The 27,924-nt window shown below is 34.1% G+C and overlaps 2 protein-coding genes and 1 long non-coding RNA gene across 8 annotated transcripts in view; 1 reads left to right on the top strand and 2 right to left on the bottom strand.

Moving 5' to 3' along the window:
• Window positions 1-623: 623 nt before the first annotated feature.
• LOC106667525 lies at window positions 624-9,450 on the bottom strand. Its single transcript, XR_001340595.2, has 3 exons — window positions 9,345-9,450; window positions 7,561-7,639; window positions 624-1,193 (listed from the first exon to the last, which is right to left on the bottom strand). It is a non-coding gene; the product is annotated as an uncharacterized LOC106667525 (long non-coding RNA).
• On the top strand, window positions 5,302-27,924 carry LOC106667524 (putative SERF-like protein). 5 transcript variants are annotated; one of them, XM_014395515.2, is made up of 2 exons: window positions 5,302-5,385; window positions 27,566-27,924. In XM_014395515.2, exon 2 carries the CDS (start codon window positions 27,572-27,574, stop codon window positions 27,767-27,769), a length of 198 nt encoding a protein of 65 aa, XP_014251001.1. In that variant the 5' UTR covers window positions 5,302-5,385; window positions 27,566-27,571; the 3' UTR covers window positions 27,770-27,924. The 5 variants fall into 5 exon arrangements, 4 of the variants coding, with proteins under 4 accessions (XP_014251001.1, XP_014251002.1, XP_014251000.1 ...); XM_014395516.2 differs by lacking the exon at window positions 5,302-5,385 and adding an exon at window positions 9,577-9,749; XR_001340594.2 differs by lacking the exon at window positions 5,302-5,385 and adding an exon at window positions 26,819-26,926.
• The window catches only part of LOC106667523, a 65,750-nt gene continuing 56,001 nt past the window's right edge, over window positions 18,176-27,924 (bottom strand). Inside the window, exons 3-5 of one of the 2 annotated variants that reach the window (XM_014395512.2) lie at window positions 23,930-23,971; window positions 21,509-21,602; window positions 18,176-19,376 (exon numbers count right to left, since the gene is read on the bottom strand). In XM_014395512.2, coding sequence (XP_014250998.1) covers window positions 18,395-19,376; window positions 21,509-21,602; window positions 23,930-23,971 — 1,118 coding nt within the window. In that variant the 3' untranslated portion in view covers window positions 18,176-18,394. The remainder of the gene's footprint in view (window positions 19,377-21,508; window positions 21,603-23,929; window positions 23,972-27,924) is intronic. The other variant, XM_014395513.2, reaches the window with a different exon arrangement.

The following is a 27,924-nucleotide window of genomic DNA, read 5'->3' as shown; positions in this document are numbered from 1 at the left end:
AATAAATTGTTAGTTAAATTTTATGAGCAAAACAGTGTAATAAATTGTTAAATTCATTATATCAAAAAATGGTATTCCGGTGTTTTGATCAATTTTCTACCAAACCATCAAAATTATTATTATTATTACTTTTTTTACATAAAAACTAATGAATTTTTGATCTCGGTTAATTTGGTTTATATTAAAGTAAGTATGTTGCAATTAATATAACGACAGTAATACAAATAGTTTGAAATAAAAATTCTTCGTCGGTTCTTTTGTCTTCAACTGTACTCGATGCTACCCGACGAAAATGTGGACAGTGGGGATCGCAGAGCGAAGAGTCGGGTAGCGTAGCATAGTAGCATCGGCAGATGTGCACGGGGGTAATACAATCTCATGGAATATTGGACTTTGGATTTGCGTCGGGTAGCGTCGCATAGCGTTGCATCGGGTAAGTGTTCCCCACTTAAAAGTCCTACTGGTAAGCAAGCAAAGTATTGCATGTACTGTTGGCATTCCTTCTCACTTTCTACATAGGACAAAGTTTTGACAAACTTTTTTTATCTAGAGTGTATAGGGTTTTATACTTTCTAGTTTGTCTTATGATTGAACAATGTTAAAGGTTTATAACGTAATAAGGGTTTAAATCTTTTGGTAATAGTTATGTATTTAAGCATGTATGATCTTTTTTTACAAAATACATTAAAATGGTTATAAGGATATGCAGGTATACGGATATAATAGATAATATAGATAAATATTCCTTTTAAACGTAATATACGTTCAAAATTTAACTTAACCTATGAAAATGAATAAAGCTTATCAAATAACATCGTTGTGGTAGGTGTACTTAGTGATTACAGAGACAAAAACAAATCGTGAAGGATACAGGACTTATCGAAGCGGTAGAAAGATGGTATTTGGCTTGAGCATGCCGCAACCGATAACGTTTTGCATCCACCAAAGTTTAAATGTGAATTAAAATTATTACTTACATATTTTCAATACATTATTTGTAATTTTAACACACTAATCCTAGTTCTTACAATAGTAATAATAATATAATATGACTATAGTAGGGATGACTAAAATAATTTGTTTATAACGTATAATAGTTGATATATAATTAAACAATATTAAACGGCTTCTTGACGTTTCCTCATAGGAAAACTGCTCCTTGTGCAGATTTAAGCAACGATCCTCGCTCGCAACTGAAACAGAAATAAAATTATATGAGAGATTACTCATTTGATTTCTTGTTTTTTACGAGACCTGGAAACAAACAACATAAAGTCTGTAGTACAAGATGTTTTTGCTGTGTGCTGGTTATGTGATGATTTCCAACCCGGGGAAAAAGCGAGACATCTTTACTTCCTACCGCCTTGTTAGCCTCCTTACCCTCATGCCTAAAGAATTCGAACGATTCTTGCCGAAACTATAGATATACCAATTGAATATTCTTTTTTTTATGTAAGGTTTTTTGGTTGAGATGAAAAATTAGTACCATGAGTGAGATTCGAACCCACGACCTTTGGCCAAACGGCGCTGCTCTAACCACTTGAGCTATCGTGACGGTATGGAAAATAATGGCCACTAAGCAAACATGGACTATATATGCTCACAGTAACTTAATACCATTATTGATAACATATTAGACATGTACGAAAAAAATAGGCTGGGATTGTTCATTGATAGCAAAAAGGCGTTTGTCAAGGTTTTGAACTCCTGTTCAATCATCAACCCCCATCTCCCCTGACACATTCGTCATAAGAATCTTAAGGGGTGTCGGTTGCGGCAACTTTGACACGGGCTCATCACTGTTACGGCTAAGGCCACCCCGGAGATGACAAGCTAGGTGCATAGCAGCAAAGTGAGTCGCCAGGTTACAAACGGCCACACCAGGACGTTTAGTAATTAGTAGTGCTTTGGGCTTTGTGTAAGGAAGTGCCCGAAATGTCTCTCTCTAAATTAGCTAAAAAAACTTTTTTTCCGAAAATACTAAATTGTAACATGATTTGTTAGGGAATAAATCAAGGAGTTGGGTGCATGACATTAATCGGCGAAGAATGTCGGAAGGTGAATTCAAAATGCTGTATGGACAATTGCGTAGTTAGGATTTTTGTGGAGATCATCATTTAAATACCATAGAGCAGGTCTTTTAAAAAACCTTGTCCACCATGAAACGATCAGAAATCACTACCCGCCAGGTAAAAAACAGACCCGCTCGTTTACTTGGTGAATCGCTATGCATCCACGTGCTAGTGTGGCCGTCCTCGAGTATTCTACACTGTTCGTATTCTTGGGTGACTCACCAAGCGATTCGCCTTGTCATTAGGCACCTAGCTTGTCACCTCCGGTGTGGCCTTAGCCGGTAAAGGTCCCAGGTTTGAACCCAGCATCCCTGAATTCAAACCCAACATACCGGCTTCGGTGGGTTGACATGACGTTCTGTTGCAAACCGTATAATTATAAAAATTAGTTAAAACGAAGATGTCAGTCAAAGACCTTCTGTTTAAATTTAGTGATCGATCCTCGTGGACTATTGTAATCGTGCTAGGATTTTTTTTTATATTTGGTTTATATACGCGCCTGGCGACTTTCCTGAATGTAATGCACTAATTTGGTACTACTGTTGCGTAATGTGGTTTATAATCAGTGCTCCCTCCTTTGTAATGCTTCACAAGGATCTCCATCTTCTTTAAGTCATGGATGTCTTGGTATAGATTTATGGATGCGCCTCCACGAACTTGTTTTGTACGAGAATCTACTAATAAAGTTCAAGCCTGCAAGTACTGGAACAAAAAAAGACCCCACATTAGCCTTTCTACATTGACAGTGTTTTTAAAAGACTTCTCGAAGTCCGCTCAACACTTAGTAGAAATGGAATAGCAGACATGGCTGACAACTATCCAGACCACCTGCAAAGTTTTACTGATGGATCACTCTTGGATGGCAAGTTAGGGTGCGCTATTTTCGATTACAAAAGCGAACATAAAGAACAGTACGCTCTTCCAAACCGAATCACTGTTTACACAGCAAATTAACCGCTATGGCTAAAGCGCTTGAATACATTAAAGAAAGGAATGAAACTAAATTCTGCATATTAACGGACTCTCGAAGCGCTGTAGATAGCATAAGTTAGGTAACCCCAAGATGTAAAGTTAATAATTATATCATCGCGGATGTTTATCGAAAGATCTTTGAACTAAAAAAAGCTGGAAAAAATGTCATAATATGCTGGGTTAAAGTCATGCAGGTATTCATCATAACGAAACAGTGGATGCATTGGCGAAGGAGGCCACTGTCTGGTGTATACCATCAGATGAAAATTCCTAAAACAGACGGTAAAAATTTTTTCAACCAATTGTGTTCCAATCTACGGGATAACGAATACAGCTCAGCAACAACTGGCGAGTACTATCGAGCATTAAAGCAAAATCGTGGTTTTCGGTTGAAGGGAGGCAAAAGGAATTCTATTCTACTATTTTCAGAATAAAAACTAACCATGGCCTGTGGGGGAGTTACGTGCATGGAATTGGATTAAGCACTTCCTCCAACTGCCTAACATGCGACAGTCCATCAAATCCCAGTCGTCTAATACTAGAATGTCCAGAGTACAATAAACCAGAGGAAACAATTATTGAATGATTTGTAGTGACTCCAGTATATTTGGACGCTAGTGGCAAATAATATCATGACGGTTTTGGATTTAATTTACAAATTTCTTAATCAATTAACATTTATTTTTAAGGCCTGGGAAAAGAGAGAAAAACCCTACTAAACTAATGAAGATAAAACTTTTAAAAAAATCATAAGGCAATATTTCCAAAGGAATAAGCCAAGGAAAAAAAGATTTACAAATTTCTTAAATCAATTAACATTTCTTTTTAAGGTCTAGGAGAAGAGAGAAAACCTACTAAACTAATGAAGCTAATACTTTTTAAAAAAAATCATACGGCAATATTTCCAAAGGAAAAAAAAAAGATTTACAAATTTCTTAAATCAATTAACATTTCTTTTTAAGGTCTGGGAGAAGAGAGAAAAACCTACTAAACTAATGAAGAGAAAACTTTTTAAAAAACATAAGGAAATATTTCCAAAGGAAAAATCTAAGGAAAAAAGATTTACAAATTTCTTAAATCAATTAACATTTCTTTTTAAAAAATCATACGGCAATATTTCCAAAGGAAAAAGCCAAGGAAAAAAAAAGATTTACAAATTTCTTAAATCAATTAACATTTCTTTTTATATTTCCAAAGGAAAAAGCCAAGGAAAAAAAAAGATTTACAAATTTCTTAAATCAATTAACATTTCTTTTTAAGGTCTGGGAGAAGAGAGAAAAACCTGCTAAACTAATGAAGAGAAATTTTTTTAACAAAATCATAAGGCAATATTTCCAAAGGAAAAAGCCAAGGAAAAAAAGATTTACAAATTTCTTAAATCAATTAACATTTCTTTTTGAGGTCTGGGAGAAGAGAGAAAAACCTGCTAAACTAATGAAGAGAAAATTTTTTAACAAAATCATATGGCAATATTTCCAAAGGAAAAAAAGATTTTCAAATGTAATCAATTAAATCAATTAGCATTTCTTTTTAAGGTCTGGGAGAAGAGAGAAAAAACCTACTAAACTAATGAAGATAATACTTTAAAAAAAAATCATATGGCAATATTTCCAAAGGAAAAAAAAAAAATCTACTAATGCAGCATGCAGCTACAACTTGCGACTTGAAATAGCTCTGAGACGTTTTAATTGGAATAACGAGTAAAACATTCAATGCGCTAATGCTCGTTACTTTTTTAACTTCACTTATTATTTGTTAACTCGCTTAAATTATTTTTAATATAATGTGTTATGTGATCTGGCTGAGAATTATCATCAGGCAGATAACCCAAGTCTGCAGTGAAATAAACGCTTGCGTGATGCGAGTTATGTTGAACTTCAAAAAAATTAAATTAATTTTGAAAATATTCACACGTGTATATCATTTCTTGTTGTGCGTTATAATCAAGTATATGAAAGAATAAGAAGATACACATTATCTTTAAAACTGAACAAAAATAACCAGTTTCTTGACTGGACGCCCCACTCCTTGATATAGTCGACGTCGTCCTTGACATGAAAAAAACTTTCAGTCGTTGTCGATCCATCAGAGAAATCAGTTAACAAATTTTATATTAATTTTTTTCTCTCGTCCGCCGAGAGTGTTTACCAGCAAATGCCGGTTTTACCGTTCCACAGGTACATCGGCCCCGGGAACAAAATCGACAGCGGCGACCCGGTGGACGAGGACGACAGAATAGCCAAATTGCACGACATCGAGTACGAAAATGCGAGGACCCAGGCGGACATCCGGAAGGCGGACGTCAAGGCCATCCTCCAGTTTAGGAAGAACTGGAAGGAAGGTAACTGGCATAGTGTTCTGGGAGATCTCGGTCTCAGCATGAAATATTTTGTCGAAACTTACACCGGAGTGTTGTACCCCCCTAAACTTCCTCTCGAGCTCAAATGCAGACAGATTTATATAAACAACATTATAAAATTGCATTGTGTCTTCAAAGAGAGGCTTTACGACAAGTACACCTGCTACGTCTGGGACGCCAACTTCTCCGACATCTCCTACGAGTTGATCTATCACATAGAAGGAAATAGTTTTCGAGACGTTCTCCCTCGTTACATCTACGTACCAATTGAGTGGCTTGACATTTTCCTGAAGTGCAAAAGTTGTAAATGTGAAAAAGCCCGTTTCGACCCGCCTTCGATTAAACGACACAATTTCGTCAACGACATTTTCAATCTCCACGTTTGGATTAAATTGATACAGAGATTTTATTTAAACAAAAAATACATTCGACCAGAAATTGCCGAAATCATAGACGATTCTGACGTTTTCAATCTCGGATTTTTAAATTGATGAAATAAGTATAAATTTCTCAATTAATTAATGGATCTCTTTTCATTACTGTTTGCTCATTATTCTAGTGATTTAATCATGTAAATGTGATAAATAAACATTTCTTGTCATTAGAAATTACTATCTTGAAAGAATGTGTACTTATATATTTTTTGCTTTTTATAATCAAATGTTATTAAAAGCAGGTAAACCGGTTTGAGCACACTAATTTCTTTTTTCTTTTGCCAGATTTCACGTCATTGAAATTTTTAATTTTTAATGTGAATGTTTTTTTTCTCGATAATGACAAAGAAACGGCCTAGTTGTCTCGAATACTATTTAGTTGATTATAAGCCAACAGTATTCTATTCCTGTATCGAGGTCCCTAGTTTTCATAGGCTCGCTTTCTCTATATAAATAAAGATACGATATAATTGAATCTCTGCAACATTAATAGATTTCATTCGTAAAGTCCCTTCTTAAACCCGTAATTATACGATCTACGTTAAGACAGATTTCGGTTGACCTATACTCCAATACACATTAAATTTGTATACAATTAAAATCTCAACTTTCGCCATCCTAGAATACAGCGATAGCGCTTGTATTGCATATATTTTTGATATATTTTTGACCTATTAATTTAATCCCGCTCGTGGCACTAGCTACTTTTTCATTTCTAACAAAACCTTACATAAAAATGTGTGGTGTTTAGTGACCGTTAGCCAATGATTAAATCTCCAAGTAATTTGGAGATCGAGATCGGTTTGGTGTGACGTAGATTTTAGAAAAACATTTTCTTTATCGTGCCAACGTTTCGACCTTTATTGAGATCATCTTCAGGGCTCAAAGTGTTTGTTTTCCGTGTAATCATGTCATTCGTGAGGATACTCTCAACACGACACACAATAATGACACATCTACGTGAAAAACAAACACTTTGAGCCCTGAAGATGATCGCAATAAAGATCGAAACGTTGGCATGATGAAGAAAATGTTGTTCTAAAACCTACGTCACACCAGACTTACATAAAAAGATTAATTAATTGAAAGAGTAGAATTCGGTCAATGAACCACTAAATATAATTGATTTAACAAACTATTAATTTAAATTCCACTGCATTCGCAAAAGATGAAAAACTGGAATTTGAAGAGTACCAAATACGTTTATAATCATTATATGTATTTTTTTTAAAAACAATCTCGTTTCTATTTACACTTGTCTGTCCTTTCGTATTTATATATAAAAAAGTTAGATTCTCCATACCAATTCTAGTTAAACATAAACAATTATTATAATTATTATATTGCTAATTAAAAAATATTTGTTCATAGCAAAACTTAAATTTCTTTGTCATGCCATTGTTATTAATTTAGTACCTCTTCTCAGCTTTTACACACCAATTGCAGATATCTGATTCATGTCATGGTCCTAATTTTTGAACAAGAGTGCAAATCGTAAAAAAATTAGTGTTTATCCTGTTATTTAGGCGCATTAAACCACCTCAGGATAATCCTTCAAATAGTGTCAAAAGAATTCTAGTCGTTATGATTTTATTCCATTACTAAATTATGCCATTTTATAAATTGTAAAATTGATGACTGAACTATTTTGCTAATAAACAATTTTTAAAATATATTTAGATTTTTTTCAGGTCGTTGAAATTTAAAAGTTTTGATAGATTACCTTTCAGGACGTCGCCTTATAAGAAGGTGTCGTATGAACATTTTCTTCATCCTGTTATCCCTCTGCTACACCGCCTCCCCTAAAATAATACATGTTATAAAGTTGTAATACAGTGGAAAACCCGTTTATACGGAGCCGTTTGTTAAAATATTTTTTATAACTTATTTGGAGGTCGTGAGATGCGGTTTGGTATAGTAGTGTGTAGTGGTAGTCCCACGATCTCCAAATAATTATTAATTAATGATCACTAAATCACTATAATTTTTTTAAATTTATTTATTTTTTTTTTTTTAACGAGGGTTCGCAACAGCAGAGGTCATATAAACCCTTAGGGTGCCGGTGTTTTTTGAAAAAAAAAAGCCCATTTGTAAGTATGTCGGGTACGAATGCAGGGCCGCTGGATTCGAACCCGGGACCTTTACCTTACAGTGATGAGCGCCGTGCCAACGCCTAAACCGTTGCGGCCACCGACACCCCCTAATTTTTTAAAATTAAAAATTGAAAAATTCAACTATGGGACCTTTTAATTCGTCGTTCGAAATTCGTAAAGGCCACCAAATCGCCCTTCCACCAGTCAGACGATCGAAGAGGCACGTTTTTATTAAAAAAATAAATAAATAAATAAGAAAAGGTGTATACTATTTTAAAAGACTCGAAATTGTTGTCTCGTGTTGTTCGTATGCTGGCTTCCATTGAAAAGGTTTTTTTATTACGTATATTTTTATTAGGTATTTTTTACGTGTAAATTTTTCGAGAAACGCGTGTCAGGACTTACACAAAAATAAAACTAATAAAAACGTGTGAGTGGTGATTAGTGACAGTTAACTAATAAAACCTATCTATTAGTTTAAATGTTACATGATATATGAATGGAAAGTGTTCACTTTCGTATGTTTTTTCCGTTTTTATGACACGATACTAAAATAAAATCGCAAATTTTCGGATTATCCGGACTCTCGATCATCCGGACAAGTCCCGGTCCCTTCAAGTCCGGATAAACGGATTTCTACACGCGGCTCTAATGATTTTTACCCGGTGTAAATATCCAAAAATAAGATTGATTTAATACTGAAGAATAAACACTTTTAACTCTATTACTAATTGTACTATTAAGTTAACATAGAAATTTCCCAATTGTATTTTTTTAAGATACAATTATTTCATCCCTTATGGTGAGTTTCCAGATTATAAAAGAATGTGAAAGAAAATGATATGCTTTTCTTTTTGTCAAGTGCAAAATTAACTACTGTTTGTAAACTTAAAAGCCTCTCAATTCTCATATAATATATTTTTGGTTTATTTTTCGTTAAAACTTCACCAATTTATATTGGAAAAATTATCTCTACTTCCCTTCCTTTTCCACATATCTTGGCTTGGTTTTAACAGCTATCGTACACTGATTCAATCAAAATTGTCACACGCACGATTCACTATGAAAAAAAAAAATTTATCATTTTTTAATTATAAAAATTCTGACTGTTCGGCAGAAATCAGTTCAGTTAGAAAAATAAGTTGTTTCCAAAAGATTGCATTTAAATTATAACGTTTGATTTGTATTCCTAGTTTTGTAATATGTAATTACTTCGGGTTTGACTACTGTAACTTAATATTACATACTTAAAAGCGATAAGCGCCTATTTAACTGAAAGGCGTTTCCGAGAATGAATGTTAGGACCGAATTGGCAAGACCATAAAGTGTGAGATGAAAAAAGATATAAAAGTCACTTAATTCCTGTCGAATGCTTTTTAAGAGATGGTATGTTATCGATGAAGGCTTGACTTACCCGCAGAGCACGGGGTGGCGGTGACCAACAGAGGTGACAACTCCGGTTCAGACTGAAATGTCTTCTGAGAGATTGTGTGCCCCCACGCGGATCACCCCTCTACTTTTTTTTAAACGTACATAATAAAGAATAGAGGGGTCAATGATTTATGGATCCATTCGTCTAACGCTGGCGATCAACCGCTGCGATGGAGGTTTTTTTATTTTTCCAATTCAAAACGGTATCCAGGATGCTGCCAAATTTGGAATCGTCACCACCTTTTACGATTAGAGGAGACTGTTTGTCTATTAGCCTGTGTGTGAGTTTCGATCTGACCGGAAGGCTTTATTAGTAGTTCGGTTATATTGTCATGATTGTGAACGGATACGGTTTGGAGACACCCGTTTTCTAGGAAAAACACCCAAGGTCAGTAGAATTATCGAAATTAATCCGTAAAGCGCATTTTGTGGTGATATTGGTGGAAAAGTCTTACAATTAGTTTTCCCACTACCAGTTATCCAATAAATTAAAAAAATTCATTCCTTTGCAAAGTCAGAGTTTGTAATTTCCTTCCATACACGCTGATTTGTTAATTGCACAATTATTAGATTTTTAGCGAGTTGCTTTAATCTTTTATTCAAATTGAATCATTTTTTGGCCAATTTTAAGTTTATTGTAGGGACCGCGGTAGCCGAGTGGTTAGCATGAGAGACTCTCACGCCGCGGTCGTGGGTTCGATTCCCACCGTCGCCTCTGGCCCTTTTTTCCCGATAACCCCCAATTTTAACAACATATACAAGAATTCGTCATGGCTAATATGCAAAGATCGATCATAAGGCCAATAAAAAAAAATTAAAAAAAAAAGTTTATTGTTTGTATTCGAGCAATTGTTTCAAAAGTACTGAAGAATAACTCAGATGCATTATTTAATACATTCCACCCCAATGGAATGTTGTTATTTCAGTTACGTTTTCGTTGTGGAAACAAAGTCGATTTAGTCGAATGAGCAGTTTATCAACATTGGTTTAATGTTATTTGGTGTGTTTTTTTTTGAGAAATTTTTTCGAGAAATAATATTCCTCATCACAAGATGCAAACGATTCATCTCTGATGTTGTTAATATATAAGTGGAATGTTGTGGTTTCTTATAATTGGATTAATGCTATTTGAGTTTTTTCTGCAGCAATTTTTTCGAGAGATATTATTCCTCATCACAAGAGGCAGACGATTCTTGTCTCATGTTGTTAGTACATAAGTCAATACATGTTGGCACCATGCTATTTGATTTTCTTTCTGCAGCATTTTTTTCGATAAATAATATTCCTTATCACAAGTGGCAAACGATTCATCTCCGATGTTGTTAATATATAAGTGGAATGTTGTGGTTTCTCATAATTGGATTAATGCTATTTGAGTTTTTTTCTGCAGCAATTTTTTCGAGAGATATTATTCCTCATCACAAGGGGCAGACGATTCATGTCTCATGTTGTTGGTACCAGACGTTATTATAAGTAAAGTATTTATGAATATAAGCACATAAAATTAAAGTAATTCAATATTTTAAAGATTTGCTGTGTTGTTATTATAATATGTATGTGTTGTTTTTAAATATTAATTTTAAATAAGACGCTTTTAATTGGTTTATGATGACAAAAAATTTGCTATACTATTCAATTTGAAATTTCGGTATTTCCCATCTACCGTTATCCGGTATTTATATTTATCAGACAGAGTGGTCTCCTCTCCATTTACTTGTTTTCTAAACTAGAACGGACATTCCAAAAGCGGCTGGCGCATAGGTAAATACTATTTTCACTTTATTCACAAATCCACAGATGCGTCAACAGTTTTATTATTCGTCTCAAACATCAGAAGCTAAATTGGAATAAATTTTCTGTGTTTGATTTTGTTGACGTATTTGTCTTTTCCACGTAGCGTTTTTCGGACAGTCATCAACCTAAATAATATAGATAATAATTGCTTTATCATCAGTTTAAATTCGAAGTTCTAATTTGAATTATAAATTCAGTGTTTCTAAATACCAAATTAATTGATCGGCTCTTATCACGAAATTATAGTTCGATGTGTTAAACTTACAAAGAAGACAACCCAAATCTGTTATCATTGTTTGCTGACCATGTGATTTCATGGTCAGATGCCGTTCTTACCATGTTTTGTAAACAGTCTTAATTACGTGACTAGACGGACCAAACGATTATTCGGTGATTAAAATAATGGCATACAAGATAATATATCTACATTAGATTTTTTAGACCACGTTTTTTCTTAATACTAAGGTGTATATAACAGACATTTATTAAATTATTAGTAGTTGAAAAATAAAATATTAAAAACACTGACTTATTTCTTTTATTATGAACTTTAGTTGAATAATCACAGTGGTCAAGATTGTAAAGTTATTGAATTTTCTTATTTATCACATAATTAAAATAATTGTGGGTCAATGGGTACACATTCACTCAAATAAATACATTCAGTTTCAATATACACAAAAGGAAATACAAAATGAGATATCTACCAAATGCTATGACTTTTCTTATTTACCATCCCTAACTCAATATGCAACTAACGACCCTCTCACACTACACATTCACTCAAATAAATACATTCATTTTCAAAGTACACAAAAGGAAACACATAATGAGTTATCTACCAAATACTATGAATTTTCATATTTATCACATAATTAATATAATTGTAGAGTACTCAATATTCAACTCTCGGCCCTCTCACTACACATTCACTCAAATAAATACATTCACTTTCAATATACACAAAAGGAAGTACAAAATGAGATATCTACCAAATGCTATGAATTTTCTTATTTATCACATAATTAATTTAGTTGTGGGTCAATGGAATACTCAATTCATTTATGTTTTAGTGGTCAATTGACCAAGATACTTCTTTCAATTAATTATTATTTTTATGTAAGGTGTTGGTTGAGATAAAAAAGTCAATGTCACGAGCGGGATTCGAACCCACGACCTTCGGCTAAACACCCTGCTCTACCACTTGAGCTGACTTCGATCCTCTCGTATACCAACTCTCCATCTCAACCTTTTTATCTCAGCCAAGACCCTACATAAAAAGAATAATTAATTAAAAAACGTACCTTAGTCAATTGACCACTAAAACATAAATAGATTAATATTTAATAAGTAAAACAAGTATAACTTCGCTGAGAATCGAATCCTGATTACTCGACATTTGAAAAATGGCAAAAAGGAGGGAAAATTTGAAAGGTTGGGTTGGGATGGGAAGTTAGTGTCCGAGTGGATCGAAGTCACGTTAGTCAAGTGGTAGAGCAGCGGCGTATTTAGCCGAAGGTTGTGGGTTCGAATCCCGCTCGTGACACTGACTTTTTTATCTCAAGCAAAACCTTACATAGAAAGAATAATTAATTGAAAGGAATACTAAATATTCTACTATCGACCCTCTCATACTACACATTCACTCAAATAAATACATTCACTTTGAATATACACAAAAGGAAGCACATAACGAGTTATCTACCAAATGCTATGAATTTTCTTATTTATCACATAATCAAAATAATTATGGGTCAATGGAATACTCAATATTCAACTGTCGACATTCTCACGCTACAAATTCACTCAAATAAATACATTCACTTTCACTATACACAAAATGAGATATGTACGATATTTAATTTTTTCTTTATAAATAGCTACTACTAATATTGATTTATTTTAAAAATTCTATTCTGGTAAGAATTCTATCTTTGGTTTTGATACCTCTTTTACTTTTGAAGTACCTTATTTCGTCATATTTCTTATATTTACTAGATCTGTTAATTTTAAGAAACACACACAAACTGTGGGTCAAATCTATCCTCTTAAAATCCAAGAATCCTCAAAAATAGGCCTCAAATATTATTTTTATAAGGGTGATAGGTGAAGGCTCGATAAGTGATTAAGAAGGAGGTCGGGTTCCACGGCAATATAGCCAATGGGGTATCCTGCCTGCCTTTATCATCACTACTTCCTCTCTTTGTCATTATTCCATCCTGTTCTATATCATCCGCCTCCTCTCCCTCTTGGCCAATACACTAAGATTGGCTAACCGATTCAAAGTTCGCGGACTTTCAAAACTGCACAAAATTAAAACCGAATTGACGCCAAATTAACCAAGTTGGGGTTTTCCATTTGTGTAAATCATTCATCTCACAATGTATTAAATCCAGTACGAACTTAAAAACGGGTACTTCTTAAGAAGGTAACTTCTTCGATATCGCTGACCACCCTTAACCGACAAAACCCATTGACTATTTTCACAAGAACTGTTGATTTTTTTTTTACAGAGAAAAGGTCAAGGAGGAGAGAAAATAGCAGTGAAAGAAACAAATTATATTGAAATAATGATAAGAAACTATATTGAAAAGATAGTGCAGTTCGAGTATGATAAGTGCCATCGAGTGTGACAAGTCAATCAACTATTATGCTCAGACGAAACATTCTATTAGTGAATTTTTCACTGCTAAGCACTTCTAGAGTAAAAGTCATTGCAGTGGTAAAAATAATGGGCCATGCATTAACTCGTCTTTGTGCCCACTTTTAGTTCTTTTGCCACGTGCACAATTAAATCAATTGATGTGAAAAACTTGTCATAAAGCGTAGATGAAATCATAGAAATTTGTTCATGATGTAAAAGCCAATACATTACGATATTTTTATAGCCAACGGCAAACGATTACTTCTAAAAAGTCAAAACAAATTTTTAGTGTGAATTCTTTGGATGAACTGGTCTTTGAAAGTAAGTACATCTTTGACATGCATTTCAAATTTCTTTATTTCCGATGGGGTGAGCATCTGCCTTTCTCTCAGTTTCCTCTCTCTATGTCCCTTTTATTCATCTCTCTCATTCAGTTATTCAGCTATTTAGTAGTAATTTTGTTGATTTCATACACTTTTCCCATTCGTTTCTGATGAGTCTTGGGGAAAAACCGACAACTTGCTAATATCAGTTTATGAGCCGCAGGTCGCCCTTTCTCGATGTCCCAATCCAACTCTCTAAATCTATTTATATACACTGACAGTCAAAAAATTCCACCCAATTGATTTTTTTCATTTTCTCAATAGAAGAAAATTCTGCCCTTAATTTGGCTCATTGTTTTTTTTTCAATAAATATTTGTTTGTGCTATGTTTTAATTTGGGAATATCAATTAGAGGTAAACACACTTAACCCATAATCCAAAACATGGATAAATGATTTTTCAATGTTTAATTTTACGGAATTTAAAGTGTTTATTCAGTCTCATTTGAATTCTGAAGCAATCAACTGTCTAGTTTTCATTTTTCTTTTCTTAATTTCAATTTTTAAACTTAAAAATGCCATTTTAGTGATGAGGATGTTGTGCGTCGTGTGGCATTTATTGATGATGGACGAAACGCTGTTACACGTTTTCGAGAAACTGGATCCTACCATAGAAGGCCCGGTTTTAGACGCCCTAGGAGAACCGCAGGATGACCGTTTTTTGACTTTTAGAATTTTGTGAAACCGTGGTTCGAGCGATTCATCAGCTCCAGGAAGTTCGAGGTGTCAAATTTCTAAACGCACTGCTCAAAGAAGAGTAAATCAGTATGGACTGATGGCTTTTCGCCTAGCAAGAGGACCAGAATTGACCAGAACGCATAGAGTTGCACGGCTCGCATTTGCTCTAGACGACAGCCGTTGGTCTTTGGACGATAGGTCTTACATATGAGTGTATTTGCTCTACGATCTCCAGATGGGCGTGAAAGATCGTGGAGAATGTGAAATGAAAGGTACGAAGCCTGTAATTTTTCTCAGAGCCCTTTTCAACGTAGCTCAGTGATGGCGTGGGAATCTCAATGGAGAGTCGCACAGATTTGGTTGTTGTTCGTGGAGAGTCTTTGGCGGCCACTCACTACGTGGATGAAATTTTGGAACATCGTGCGTTGCCTATCCTCGATGAAATCAGCGACAATCCTATTCGAATGGACGAAAATGCCCGTCCACATGTCGCTCGCATAGTTCAAACGTACCTTCAACAGCATAATATCATGGTCTTAGCCTGGTAAGCCCGTTCTCCAGACTTGAACCCCATCGAACATTTATGGGATAACCTCAAAAGACGAATAAGAACACGTCCATCACTGCCTGATACACTCCACGATCTTGAAAGAACTTCGTGGAGAATGGGCAAACCTCCAGCAAAGAGCCATTTCCAGGCTGGTAGAAACTATACCGAGACGTCTTCGAGATGCAATTTAGGCAAGAGAAGGAAATACGCGATATTAAAATGTTAATTAAAAATCTAAAACAAAATTAAAACAAATTTTATCTATCCGTCTTTTTTAAAAATTTTTAATTTTATTTTTCATTTTCCTTAGCAATTTACATTGTTTTTGCTTTTTTGGACAAAGGCAAGGGGAGGAAATACGCGATATTGAAATGTTCAAAATCTAAAGCAAAATAAAAACAAATTTTATCTATCCGTCTTTTTTAAAAAATTTCAATTTTATTTTTCATTTTCCTTAGCAAATTTACATTGTTTTTGCTTTTTTGGACAAAGGCAAGGGGAGGAAATACGCGATATTGAAATGTTAATTAAATATCTAAAACAAAATCTGTCCGTATTTTTTTTTTCATTTTCTTTAGCAATTTACATTTCTTTTTTTTACTTTATTTAGACAAAGACTCAATTATTAAACTTTAAAACCGCGAAATTTTGATTAATATATACAAATATATACAAAACAAGATATATACAAGTGGGCGGAATTTTTTGACTGTCATTGTATTTTTATAGGCTATATGTAACAACAAACAACTAAACATTTTGTATTTTATTAAATCGTAAATTAAACAGTTACAATTGACAACTGGTAATAATAACAATTAAACTTTGTTGTTTGATTTCACGAATTGTGTTATAATTATAATAAATCATTTCATATTAAAGATCGTATGTGGTATTCACTTATTTGGAAGTGCCGATCCTACGGGAATGAGGTTAAATTATGGTATTACTCTACAGTGGAAAAAAGTGTCCCAAAGGAGTGTTATCCTACAAAAAGCACACGTTGAATTTCAATATACTTTCGTCCAACCCTGCTATGCTTGTCCCGGGTACATAAAATATTCGGATCCCTAGGCTTGCTGAACGACCCCAGAAGATTGTCTTGCTTCTCGCTCTTTAAAATTCAACAATGCACGATTCATTAAAACAGATAAGACCGAAAAACTGTTGTAGATCTGCTATGTGCACTATTTCAATTCAGAGTAATCCTGTCGATTCAGCAGTTGCAAATTTTAATCCTTCGTCTCCGCAGTTAAATTAATTAATCAGTTGTTAATGAAGTTCATGTAATAAGTGTTGACATGGCGTGATTTTCCACCAGAATTTTAATACTTACTATATTGACAAATTAAAATTGACAAAATAGTTTTGAAAATTAAAAAAAAAGTCCACAGCAAATCAAAAAAGGGCTTGAACATTAGGATGGCAAACATTAAACTTCAAAAGGATTCAGATCGCCTCGTTGAAGAGCTAAATTATTTGGAGCCTCGTTATTTCACTCAATGAGTTGGTAATTTCAGCAACTACTCTCCCTTAAGCAATGAGGATATGCAATTATAGAATATATTGTGTCTGCTGGTAGAACCGGCCTTGACTGTATTTTAACCTTCGTTTCTTTTCTAACTGGCATCTGACAAATCTAAGAATGCGCTATTTTTTTACCACTTTTGTCCTGTAACTGATTCAGAAAAGTTGTAGTCGGGTAGCACTTCTCGATCCATTAATTAAACCAGGGCATAAATTCAGGCTTTGAGGTACACATACTAGTCCATAGACTATTAAGGTTCATAGGTCACATTAGCATAAGTCTGTTCAACGACAGATTCATATATGAAGAACCACGTCCTCCCGTCTGCCTATCAAAAGCTTGTAAATTAAGCTTTTGAAACTATTTCCATAGATGTCGTTGAGCAAGGCCTTACCTCGTGACCTTTTGGTCTTTGAAATATTTATGCTATGCTAATTGCTTTTGTTTCCACTCTTTTTTCCTAGCTCGTCCTGAGCTTTTAACATTTTCTCTACTCCTTAATATTTTTAATTACCACCTCTTTTGAGCTCGTGTGGCAACGACTTAATAAACTGTAATTAAATTACTTACGCCTGTTACTTCATTTGATATAGATTGTGCTTCTTGGAAGGGGACTTCACGTATTTTCAACTGATGTTCGTCGTAAGCATGTATGACTTACCTTAGACTTGACTTACTATTGGTTTAAGTATTGTGGATGTTTTGGCCAATTAAGGTTAACCAGTTGGCGATCCATTATTGTTTTATGTTGTCTTAAAACAGAAATTTTGTTTTTTAAATCACCCAGGCACTATTTTAGGGAAAAAATTATTTAATCAAAGTATCTTTTATTTTTGGATTTTTTTTCAGCAATTGACTGACCAGAGGGCATAACAACAGAAATCAAACGATTTAAAATTATATTAACAAATTGTAAACAAATATAGTGATTTGGAGTTTAATATTTGAAATAAAACCTCCTTTTGTAAACATTAAAATAAATAATGTAGAGTTTGTATTAGTAGTAGATTTTGCACCGATGTTTTTTTCTTATGTATTGTATGTTTGTCGGTGGGATAAATAGGGGGCTATGGGAAATTACAACCGCTACAATTTTTTATTTTTTCGTAGTGAATTTTTCAAGAATTTGTTGATATAATTATAAAGACAAAAATTAATTAAAACCAATTTCTAAAGTCCATAGTTTATAATTTATCAAATAAAATAATATGGATAATAATCTTTGTGATCAAATTAAATTATTTGAAAAAATTTCAACACAACGAGTTCATTCATTTCTTTTTATGCTTCATTTGTACTTTATATTATTTTATAATATCTCGATACATGCAGATATGTAAGATTTCGAATACCATATAATAAGTATCGATTAATTCTTTTGATATTAAATTTCGAGAAAAATCACTTAAACAATATACGAGGATGGAATTATTTACATAATAAAATCTAGATAAATTTTAATGGTAATCTTTTTCGTGTGAACGTTTCATTGTATCAAATTCTCCGAAACCATTGCCAAAAGTGTCCCCGTGGAAGCCCATTGAATCCATTTCAGGCCTCCTCTTCTTCATGGTCTCGAATTCGCCAAAACCACCTCCAAACGTATCGCCATGAAATCCCATTGAATCCATTTCCGGTCTTCTTTTCTTCATTGTATCAAATTCTCCGAAGCCGTTGCCAAAGGTGTCCCCATGGAAGCCCATTGAATCCATTTCTGGTCTTCGTTTCTTCATTGTATCAAATTCTCCGAAACCGTTGCCAAAAGTGTCCCCATGGAAACCCATTGAATCCATTTCCGGTCTTCTTTTCTTCATTGTATCAAATTCTCCGAAACCATTGCCAAAGGTGTCTCCATGGAAGCCCATCGAATCCATTTCGGGTCTTCTTTTTTTCATTGTATCAAATTCTCCGAAACCATTGCCAAAAGTGTCCCCATGGAACCCCATTGAATCCATTTCGGGCCTTCTTTTTTTCATTGTGTTTTCTTCTCCAGTTTCTCCATCGAAGCTCATCAAACCAGATTCCCGCTGGTTCAAACCCTTGCTGGATTTTTTTGCCCCGTAGAAATCTCCGAAACCTCCTTTATATGTAGCGCCAAGGACAGCCTGGTTATCCAACGCCTTCTTTCTGATCTGCATCATTATTTGTCTTGTCAAATCTGCATTTCCTTTATAGGCTCCAACCTTTCTTTTTCTCATCGTCATAAAATCACCAAAACCAGAATTAAAAGTGTCGCCATGAAATCCCGATGAACCCATTTCCATCCCTCGAACATACCTCCCGCCCAGGCTTCTTTTTTCCGTGTTAGACTGCCTATTTTCCAGCTGTTTTTCATTTTCAGATTCTTCACTTCTACTTTCAGTTTTGCCGACTTTAGACTTCGACTGAAGAGACCTCTTCTTTCTGTACAACCCTCTATAACCGTTCTCTTCCCCAGTCCTAAAAAAAAAGAAAATTTTAATAGTATAACTTGCCATTGCTAGAGATATTTTGTAACTCCTTGTTTACCATTATTGTCTAATCTTTTTTTTAAACTGCTTTTTATACGTTATGATCACCAGCTAATACTGACGTTTTCAAGCTAGAAGATCAGTATGCTACATTTATTGTACTATTATTTTTTCTGGCTCAGGATATAAATATAACTTAACCAATTAAATATCATTTTTAATTTAATTTTCCGATTTAATAGTAGGCACAATGCGTTACACCGTACGTACACGTGCACATAAAAATCGCATTGTGTACTTATACGTCAGACTGGTTTTTCATACAAAATGAAAGTGATGGTTTTTTTTCCAACAGAAAACTTATTGTAATACATTTTCTGTATTAGTTCTGCTAAAATCACCGTTAGTTTATTAACAATTGTCCGGTTAGTAATTATGACTGAATATTTGTCTCGGATACAATCGTCTTGGGGGGCCTTATCTCCCAGACAGGTCATTTCCTCAGCCTCACTCCTTCACCCTCCCACTTATCCCGCAAACGCGGGATTGAAAGCTCTTCTGGAAGGAAATAAAAAGGAACGATGGCAACATCGGAAATTAGCGTTGTGGACAATCTGACAAAAAAGTCTCTGTTTGGGAAAAAATCATAATACACGCATACGTAAAAACATAAAAAGTAAATTTTATTTAAAATAGCCTCCAAGTGGATAAAATACCGACCCATATTAGTCGATATATATCAATATACTTTCTAAAAGCAATTTCGCTGGCACTATAATATAAAGCAGGAATAATATATAAACTATTAAAAAGGCATATTATTATTTTTATGTTTTGTTATATACAGGGATTCAGCTACTCGTGTTCAAACATTGCCAGTAGATTCTACATTCAAAATGGAACCAAAAAGTCCTAATTAATTATAGTCCGAATCTCGACAGTTTCGGAGTTATTCCCTTTTGTTCTGATTTTTCAAGATTTGACGAGTTGATGATAACCCAAAAAATAAAAGGTTTTGGACAAATCCGTTGATTCCATTGAAAACTACGGTTAAATTTCCAATAAGCGTTTTAGAAGTCATAACTTTGAAATATAATTTTTTTTTCAAAGTTAAAAAACTTACTATGGTGATTCTAAACTACTATCTACAAACATAGAGACCAGCAAATATCAGAAAACGTACTCCATTTGATATCTTTTTTAGTGGTGTAATTGCTTTTTTGATTACTTTTATCAAAGACAAAGAAATTAATGAAGGAAAGGAAAAAACCTTGGTTGACGGATTGGTAAGGTGGAAAGATTAAAAAATAATACTTTTTTAACTTAATTGCTTACTTACTATGATGATTCTAAACTACTATGTCCAAACCTACAGACCAGCAATTTTCAGAAAACGTACTCAATTTAATGTCCTTTTTAATGGTCTAATTGCTTTTTTAATTACTTTTGTCAAAGATGCGGAAATTGATGAATGAAAGGAAAAAATCGTGGTTGACGGATTGGTAAGGTGGAAAGATTAACAGTAATAAAAATATTTTTTTTTAATCTTTCCAACTTACCAATCCGTCAACCACGGTTTTTCCTTTCCTTCATTAGTTTCTTTATCTTTGAAAAAAGTAATTAAAAAAGATATTACACCACTAAAAGGATATTAAATGAAGTACGTTTTCTGAAATTTGCTGATCTCTAGGTTTGGAAAGTTAAGAATCACCATAGAAAGTTTTTCAACTTTGAAAAAAAAAAAGTATTTTTCAAAGTTATGGCTACTAAAACGTTTATTTCACCAACGTTTACAAGTTTAGTATTGATCACATGTTATTGGAAATTTAACGTAGTTTTCAATAGTATCAATGAATTTGCCCAATACTTTTTAGTTTTGGAGTTATCGTTATTTATTTGAAACAACGTCGTCAAATCTTAAAAAATCAGAAAAAAAGGGGAATAACTCCGAAACTGTTGAGATTCGAGCCATTAATTAGTACTTTCTGGTTCCATTTTGAATGTAGAATCTACCGGCAAAGTTTGTAACACGAGTAGCCGAGCACGCTGTATAAGATCCCAAGGAAAACCTGGCTTATGTAAATTGCCTAATTGATATGTTTTCTCGTTGTTTCTACTTACTTGTACAGATATTTGAAATAATCGCTAGGCCTTGATGGAAGATAGTCGCCGATCCCATCGAAAACGCTTTCATGAAAACCTCGAGAGTCGATTTCTGTAATAGAAATAAATTCATTAGTTAGTGAAATCGTTGCCGATAATTTTAGTTTGCCTATCTTCGCTGGGTTGGTATGTTAGATCCGTTTTTAGACATAGAGAAATCTTACGTTAGTGCTTTATACTTCCTATGGTGGAATAGAAATCTGGATCTAAAAATTGAAAAAATTCTTGGGCAAAGATTTTTTGTGTTTTTGGCTCGCTAACACTAGAGACGTTTGTCATTGGAGGAAGATCGTGGCCCAAAATATAGTGTTTCATCTAATTTCTACAATCAGTCAGTACAAAGAAATGTTTTTACGATACTATTTGTATAAAAAGCTTCAATGGGAAAATATGAATGTCATCAATATCGAGAAAATGATTTATCTAAAAACGTTATCAATGATGACAACAGCGACGCCAATGAGGATTCGGAAAGAAGGCTCTTGAATTCACGAAAAGGACAACCTTTACATACAATCCCTACTTCATCAGAGGTCAATTCCAAAGCTGACGCTTCCATCGTCTTGCAGTCCAAGAAGGTCCCAGTTGAACGGTAGGCATTTTTTCAAAACAGACTCAATCTAACTTTTTAACAGCATAGACATCAGTAAAAGTCCATTATATTTAGTGGTCTGATTAACCAAGTTACTTCTTTCAATTAATTAATATTTTTATGTAAGTCTTGGTTGAAATGAAAAAGTGTCACGAGCTGGATTCGAACCCACGACCTTCGGCTCACTAGGTCGCTGCTTTAACCGCTTCCGCGAAGTCACGATAGCTCAGATGGTTAGAGCAGCGCCGTATTGTGCCGAAGGTCGTGGGTTCGAATCCCGCTCGTGACACTAATTTTTCATTTTAACCAAAACCTTACATAAAAAGATTAATTAATTGAAATCAGCAAAAATGTTCATGATTACTATTTAGCTTCCATATAATATAAATATACGTATAAATTAATCGAGAAGAGAAAAATTTGGCCAAGTTCTTCAGCATTCTCTTCCGAACAGATTGGCTTAATAATATCTTAATGTTCTTGAAATGAAAAATTAGTGTCACGAACGGGATTCGAACACACGACCTTCGGCTCGATACGCCGCTGCTCGAACCACTTCCGTGAAGTCACGATAGCTCAGTGGTTAGAGCAGCGGCGCATTAAGCGGAAGGTCGTGGGTTCGAATCCCGCTCGTAACAATTACTTTTCCATCTCAACCAACACTTTACATAAAAAGATTAATTAATTGAAATAAGCAAAAATGTTCATGATTACTATTTAGCTTCCATATAATATAAATATATATATAAATTAATTGAGAAGAGAAAAATTTGGCCAAGTTCTTCAGCATTCTCTTCCGAACATAGTAAATTAATAATTTCTTAATGTTCTAGATCCTATAAGTGTTTGACTATATACGCGTCCTTTTCGGGGCGTAACATATAATCATAAATGATTTAAAATATTGAAATAAAACAAGAGCCAGTACTGCGTATAGAAAAAGAAAACTATGCCGCACCGCTGTAACAAATCTGAAAAATTATGGTTCGATTATTACCTATCACCCGGACGTGCCTGTCCTCGATGCTTTTTGTTCAAATGTTGAATTCAGCAGAAAATCACCCAAACACTGAAAATGGAGAAATGCCGAAACGCGTTTGGGGTAACAAAAAATCAGTGAGGATGGGCGGACCAGGATGATAAGTAACTATCAAACGATACTTTTATCTACCCGCAGACCACCAAATCTGAGATTGTCTTTTCTTCTTTCGCCGTATTTAACGGTTTTATTGCATCAGAGTGGTACAGTATTCAAGATCAAAATTGAGCTATAAATGGCCTATTCCACTTTGTCCTATTGTCCTTAAATAATCTTGCGTACAATGGAAAAATATAATTTTCCACACAGAAATTGTATCGGTTGCTCGTTTTCAACGTTTATTTTCACGAAAGTATGATAGTCCTGAATAAGCATTTGGTTTTTAAAAAGTTCGTTTGCTGTAATTAATCACCTTTTTTCGGTAGTAACGCCAGTGATATGCAAATTCCAAGTCGTTAAATAACTATTAGGATTGGAACGAGTATGTATATTTAGGAATGAAAAGGATAACATCCTATCTATTCTACATATTAATGTTTTCTAGGGGATAATGAAATTCTATAGGGACATTGTAAACCCATGCACTGCGCAAGGATAAGATGTCAGTATCATCCATCATTTTATAGGTTTTGAAAGAATTAGGTATTTTATTGAGAAAAGTTTCTTGTTTTTTTGAATTGGATTCGAAGTTCTAACTTGGCTTTGGAACTACTTTTGTTTTAGGGCTAAGTCAATATACGTAGCTTACTTTTTGCATGTGAAACGCCCGACGGTTGTTTATTCCGCCATCCTGTAATCAAAATGAGCATGATATTTTTTATTATGGTAGGATTAGGTGAAACAATTTTCAATAAACCCAGAGGTTTTTAAAAATTTTCAATCAAATAAAGAAAAATTATAAAAGTTTATTACAACTAGTTTTTTCCTGATCCTGAGACTGTATTTCAGAAACTGAAGAGATGAGGCTAAGGTATAAATGATGCTTGTTATGTTTCGATGATGTTGTTATGCATATATGGCTGCCATATTTTTTCGTTCTTTAGTAAACACATTTCTTAGATTTATAAATGGATAATTAGTATTTAAACCGATTTTCTTATATCCCAAAAAGTATGAGATGTAAACGTTTTATAATTAAATATGAGCACGTCTGACGTAACTTCTTCTACAAGTTACTGTATAACTAATAACAGGAGAATTGCAAAGCCCGCGAAGATTCCCCTTATGCAGGGAAAGGTTGCTCGATGTGTCCCACATAATAGAGTAGAGTCATACCTTGGCTCTATACAGAGAGCGTGTAGGCATGCCGCCGGATTTAAGAACGGATCTCGGAGACGGTAGCAAGTATCAGATTCCCCTGTTCCGCTTTTTATGGGCATTGGTAATGTTTTGTGTTTCTGTATTTTGTATGAGTGAGTGTATTTATTAGAGAGAATGTGGAGGGGCTGATGGTGTAATAGCATCCCCACGGCAGAACTGTAGAAATACTTTTTTTTTTTTTTTTCAAATAAAATTATCATTTGTATAGTGGTATTTGTGTGAATTCTTTTCAACATATGTTACATGCCACAATAAATTAGTTAAATTTTATTTCGCAAATAGTTTCATATCCTTTTGCTTACATAAATTTCAAGAAAGAAAATATTTATACAATGTTTGTTATGTGTTTTGTGTTTGTGTGTTTTGAGTGAGTGTATTTATTAGAGTGAATGGGAAAGGGCTGATGGTGAAATAGCATCCCCAACGGCAGCAATTTAGCAATACTTTTCTTCCCAATTTTTTCCAGATAAAATTTGTAGAGTATTATTAGTGTGAATTTTTTTCATCATAATATGTTACATGCCACAATAAATTAGTTAAATTTTATTTCGCAAATAGTTTCATATCCTTTTGCTTACATAATTTCAAGAAAGAAAATATTTATACAATGTCTGTTATGTGTTTTGTGTTTCTGTGTGTTAAGGGAGTGTACTTATTAGAGAGAATGTGGAGGGGCTGATGGTGAAATAGCATCCCCACGGCAGAAATGTAGAAATACTTTTTTCTTTTTTTTTTCAAATAAAATTATCATTTGTAGAGTGGTATTTGAGTGAATTCTTTTCAACATAATATGTTACATGCCACGATAAATTAGTTAAATTTTATTTCGCAAATAGTTTCATGTCCTTTTGCTTACAAATAAATTTCAAGAAAGAAAATGTTTATCCAAAAAAGGCGGGTGACCTGGTCTGGAGAACATTTCGGAATCGGATTATGACTTTCAACACAAGTATAACAAGGGAACTGGATGTTGCGAATATAAAGTTCTCTCTTAGGCAATTTATTCCATGTATTACATTGTTTCTGTTTGGATTTTGCCCTTCAATATTTTTTTCTGGCTAAAAGACTATGACAAAAGACTGTGGGTAATATCAGATATTAAAATAATTAAAACATAATTTGAAATATACCAATAAAGCTTGTCTGAAATTCAGTCCTCTGGCTTTCTAGTGATACATTAATTATCTATTCCCTAGAACAATTTTTATCAAGAAAAATAAATTATTCCTTCTCTTGTTTCTTCTGTCATCTGAGCAATTACATTTTATACATGGCCGCATCACGCAGCTTACAGAAGTTTCAAATTTTCATAATTTTCACTCCCGACTAAAGCGTTCCGAAAGTAAAATATATGTATAAAATAATGATATAATAAATGGGTTATCAAAGAACTCAATGTGGCTAATTGTATTTCACTTTTCTCACAGAAAATGTTTATACTTTTCAGGCTATGAGTTCAATTTGTTTTTATTCGGTTTTTGTATTTTGTCACAATATTTTAATTTTGGTTTACATTAAGTTACCTCTATATCTTGTATGTGATAAGAGATGAAACTAGTTTTATTTGGTTTTAATAGTGAAACAAAATAACAGTCGTTTAGGATACTCCATAAGCCATACACTACTGTCTGCAAACAATATTCTATTCACTTGTTCTCTCTGGCAGACTGGTGGTTTTCGACGCTTTAATCTCCTGAGGGGTCGGGGCTTAATTAATTGGTTTGTTAACTCGTCTGGATTTTTTTTAACGGAATGGAATTATAGGTTGAAAGTGGGAATTTAAATCATTGTGAATAATTAGTCGCAGGAATGCTAAATCCAACGTGATATGATCAATTGCTATGTCTCTCGCAAATAATACAGATGGACCAATTATGTCAAAATGGCTTTTCAGCTTTAATAAATCAGAAAAGGTGATATTTCAAAAAGAAGAAAATCCGAAGTAACATCATAATCCGCCATTTGCATCAGTTGTTTTACAACTCGAATAATAAACCTAATTTGAAAAATGGCAAAAGGAGGGAAAATTCGAAAGGTTGTAAGTTGGGATGGGGAGTTGGTGTCCGTGTGGATTGATGACAGATGGCTCAAGCGGTTAGAGCAGCGGCGTATTGAGCCGAAGGTCGTGGGTTCGAATCCCGCTCGTAACGCTAACTTTTTCATTTCAACCAAGACCTTACGTAAAAAAACCGAATGTTGAATATTAGGTAGATTGACTCCCTGTTCCTTACAGATATAAGGATATATATATAAATATTTTTTTTGTCACAAGATGAGAGTTGATTTTTTTTAAACTAAAACAAATCTCGTTCTGCACAAGAATGTTTTGAAGCGGATCATATGGTTATAACATTAGAACATGCTTTGGCCATGAGATCGGTTTTACCAATAAGCTCTGAAATTGCCGTTGGCTTTGATTTTATTAGTAAGTAGTTACTACATTTGCCTTATTTCCTTCGTGTCATAAACGTAATAATTCTTTACATATTATATTTCGCATATTCAATACCAGAGGCTGTTGTTTTTTGATCAACACGTCAAAAAAAATCACGACTTTTGTTGTCATATTTTTTAGCACGTTCAGGCAGGTTGCTTCTAAAAAATCTATTTAGTTGATGTTTATTCTCGATTTAGCATTCATGTGGTTCGTTGGTATGCTCCTACTATTTTTTTTTTCTTTTTTTACGAAGGTTCGCAACAGCAGAGGTTATATCAGCCCTCCGGGTGCCTGTGTTTTTGGAAAAAAGTCCAATTGTAAGAAGGTGTCCGCTGGATTCGAACCCTGGACCTTTACCTTAGAGTGATGAGCGCCGTGTCAACGCCTAAATAACCGACGCCCCCTGCCCTCACTATTATTATAGACAAATTATGAAATAAAATGACCAGTGTATTTGTGTGTCAGTGTGTGTGTTTGTAAAAAAGGGGATGTATTATTCGTAGTGATGAGAATTGATAATTGAGAAGGGTGAGAGAACAGTACAAAGCTGTATTTTATATATTGTGCGTGGACGAATATTTAAAAGATCTATCGAAGTAAATGGTTCATCGAGACTTTCTGTTTTAGTGAACTATGGCCCGTGGGAACCAAAGGGACCTGGCGAGGGAGAAGAACCAGAAGAAACAGAAAGAACTGGAGAGAAGGAAAGGAGCTAACGAAAAAGGGACAAACTGCGGCTTAAGCTTGGAGCAGAGAAAACAAAGGGACGCTGACGCGATGCGTGAAAAACAGAAAAAGGCCATGTCAAGCAAAGGAAGCGACACCAACTAATTTACCAATACCGTCACTATTTGTTTGTTGTTGCTTCATTTCATCAGCCTTCTTCCTTCCTTGCCCATTTTCACGTTGAAAAACAAACTGTAATCACCATTTTTAAAAATAAATTTATATTATAAACAATAGCATATTGTTTATACTTATCCTAA

The sequence above is a fragment of the Cimex lectularius genome, unplaced genomic scaffold, assembly GCF_000648675.2.
Source record: "Cimex lectularius strain Harlan isolate CLEC.00 unplaced genomic scaffold, Clec_2.1 scaffold171, whole genome shotgun sequence".
NCBI lineage: Eukaryota > Metazoa > Arthropoda > Insecta > Hemiptera > Cimicidae > Cimex > Cimex lectularius.
The sequence above is the reverse complement of the archived record's forward strand: the minus strand, read 5'-3'. Positions and strand labels throughout refer to the sequence as shown.

Coding starts and splice junctions, on each gene's coding strand:
- LOC106667524 (XM_014395515.2), top strand. CDS start 27,572: ATGGCCCGTGGGAACCAAAGGGACCTGGCGAGGGAGAAGAACCAGAAG.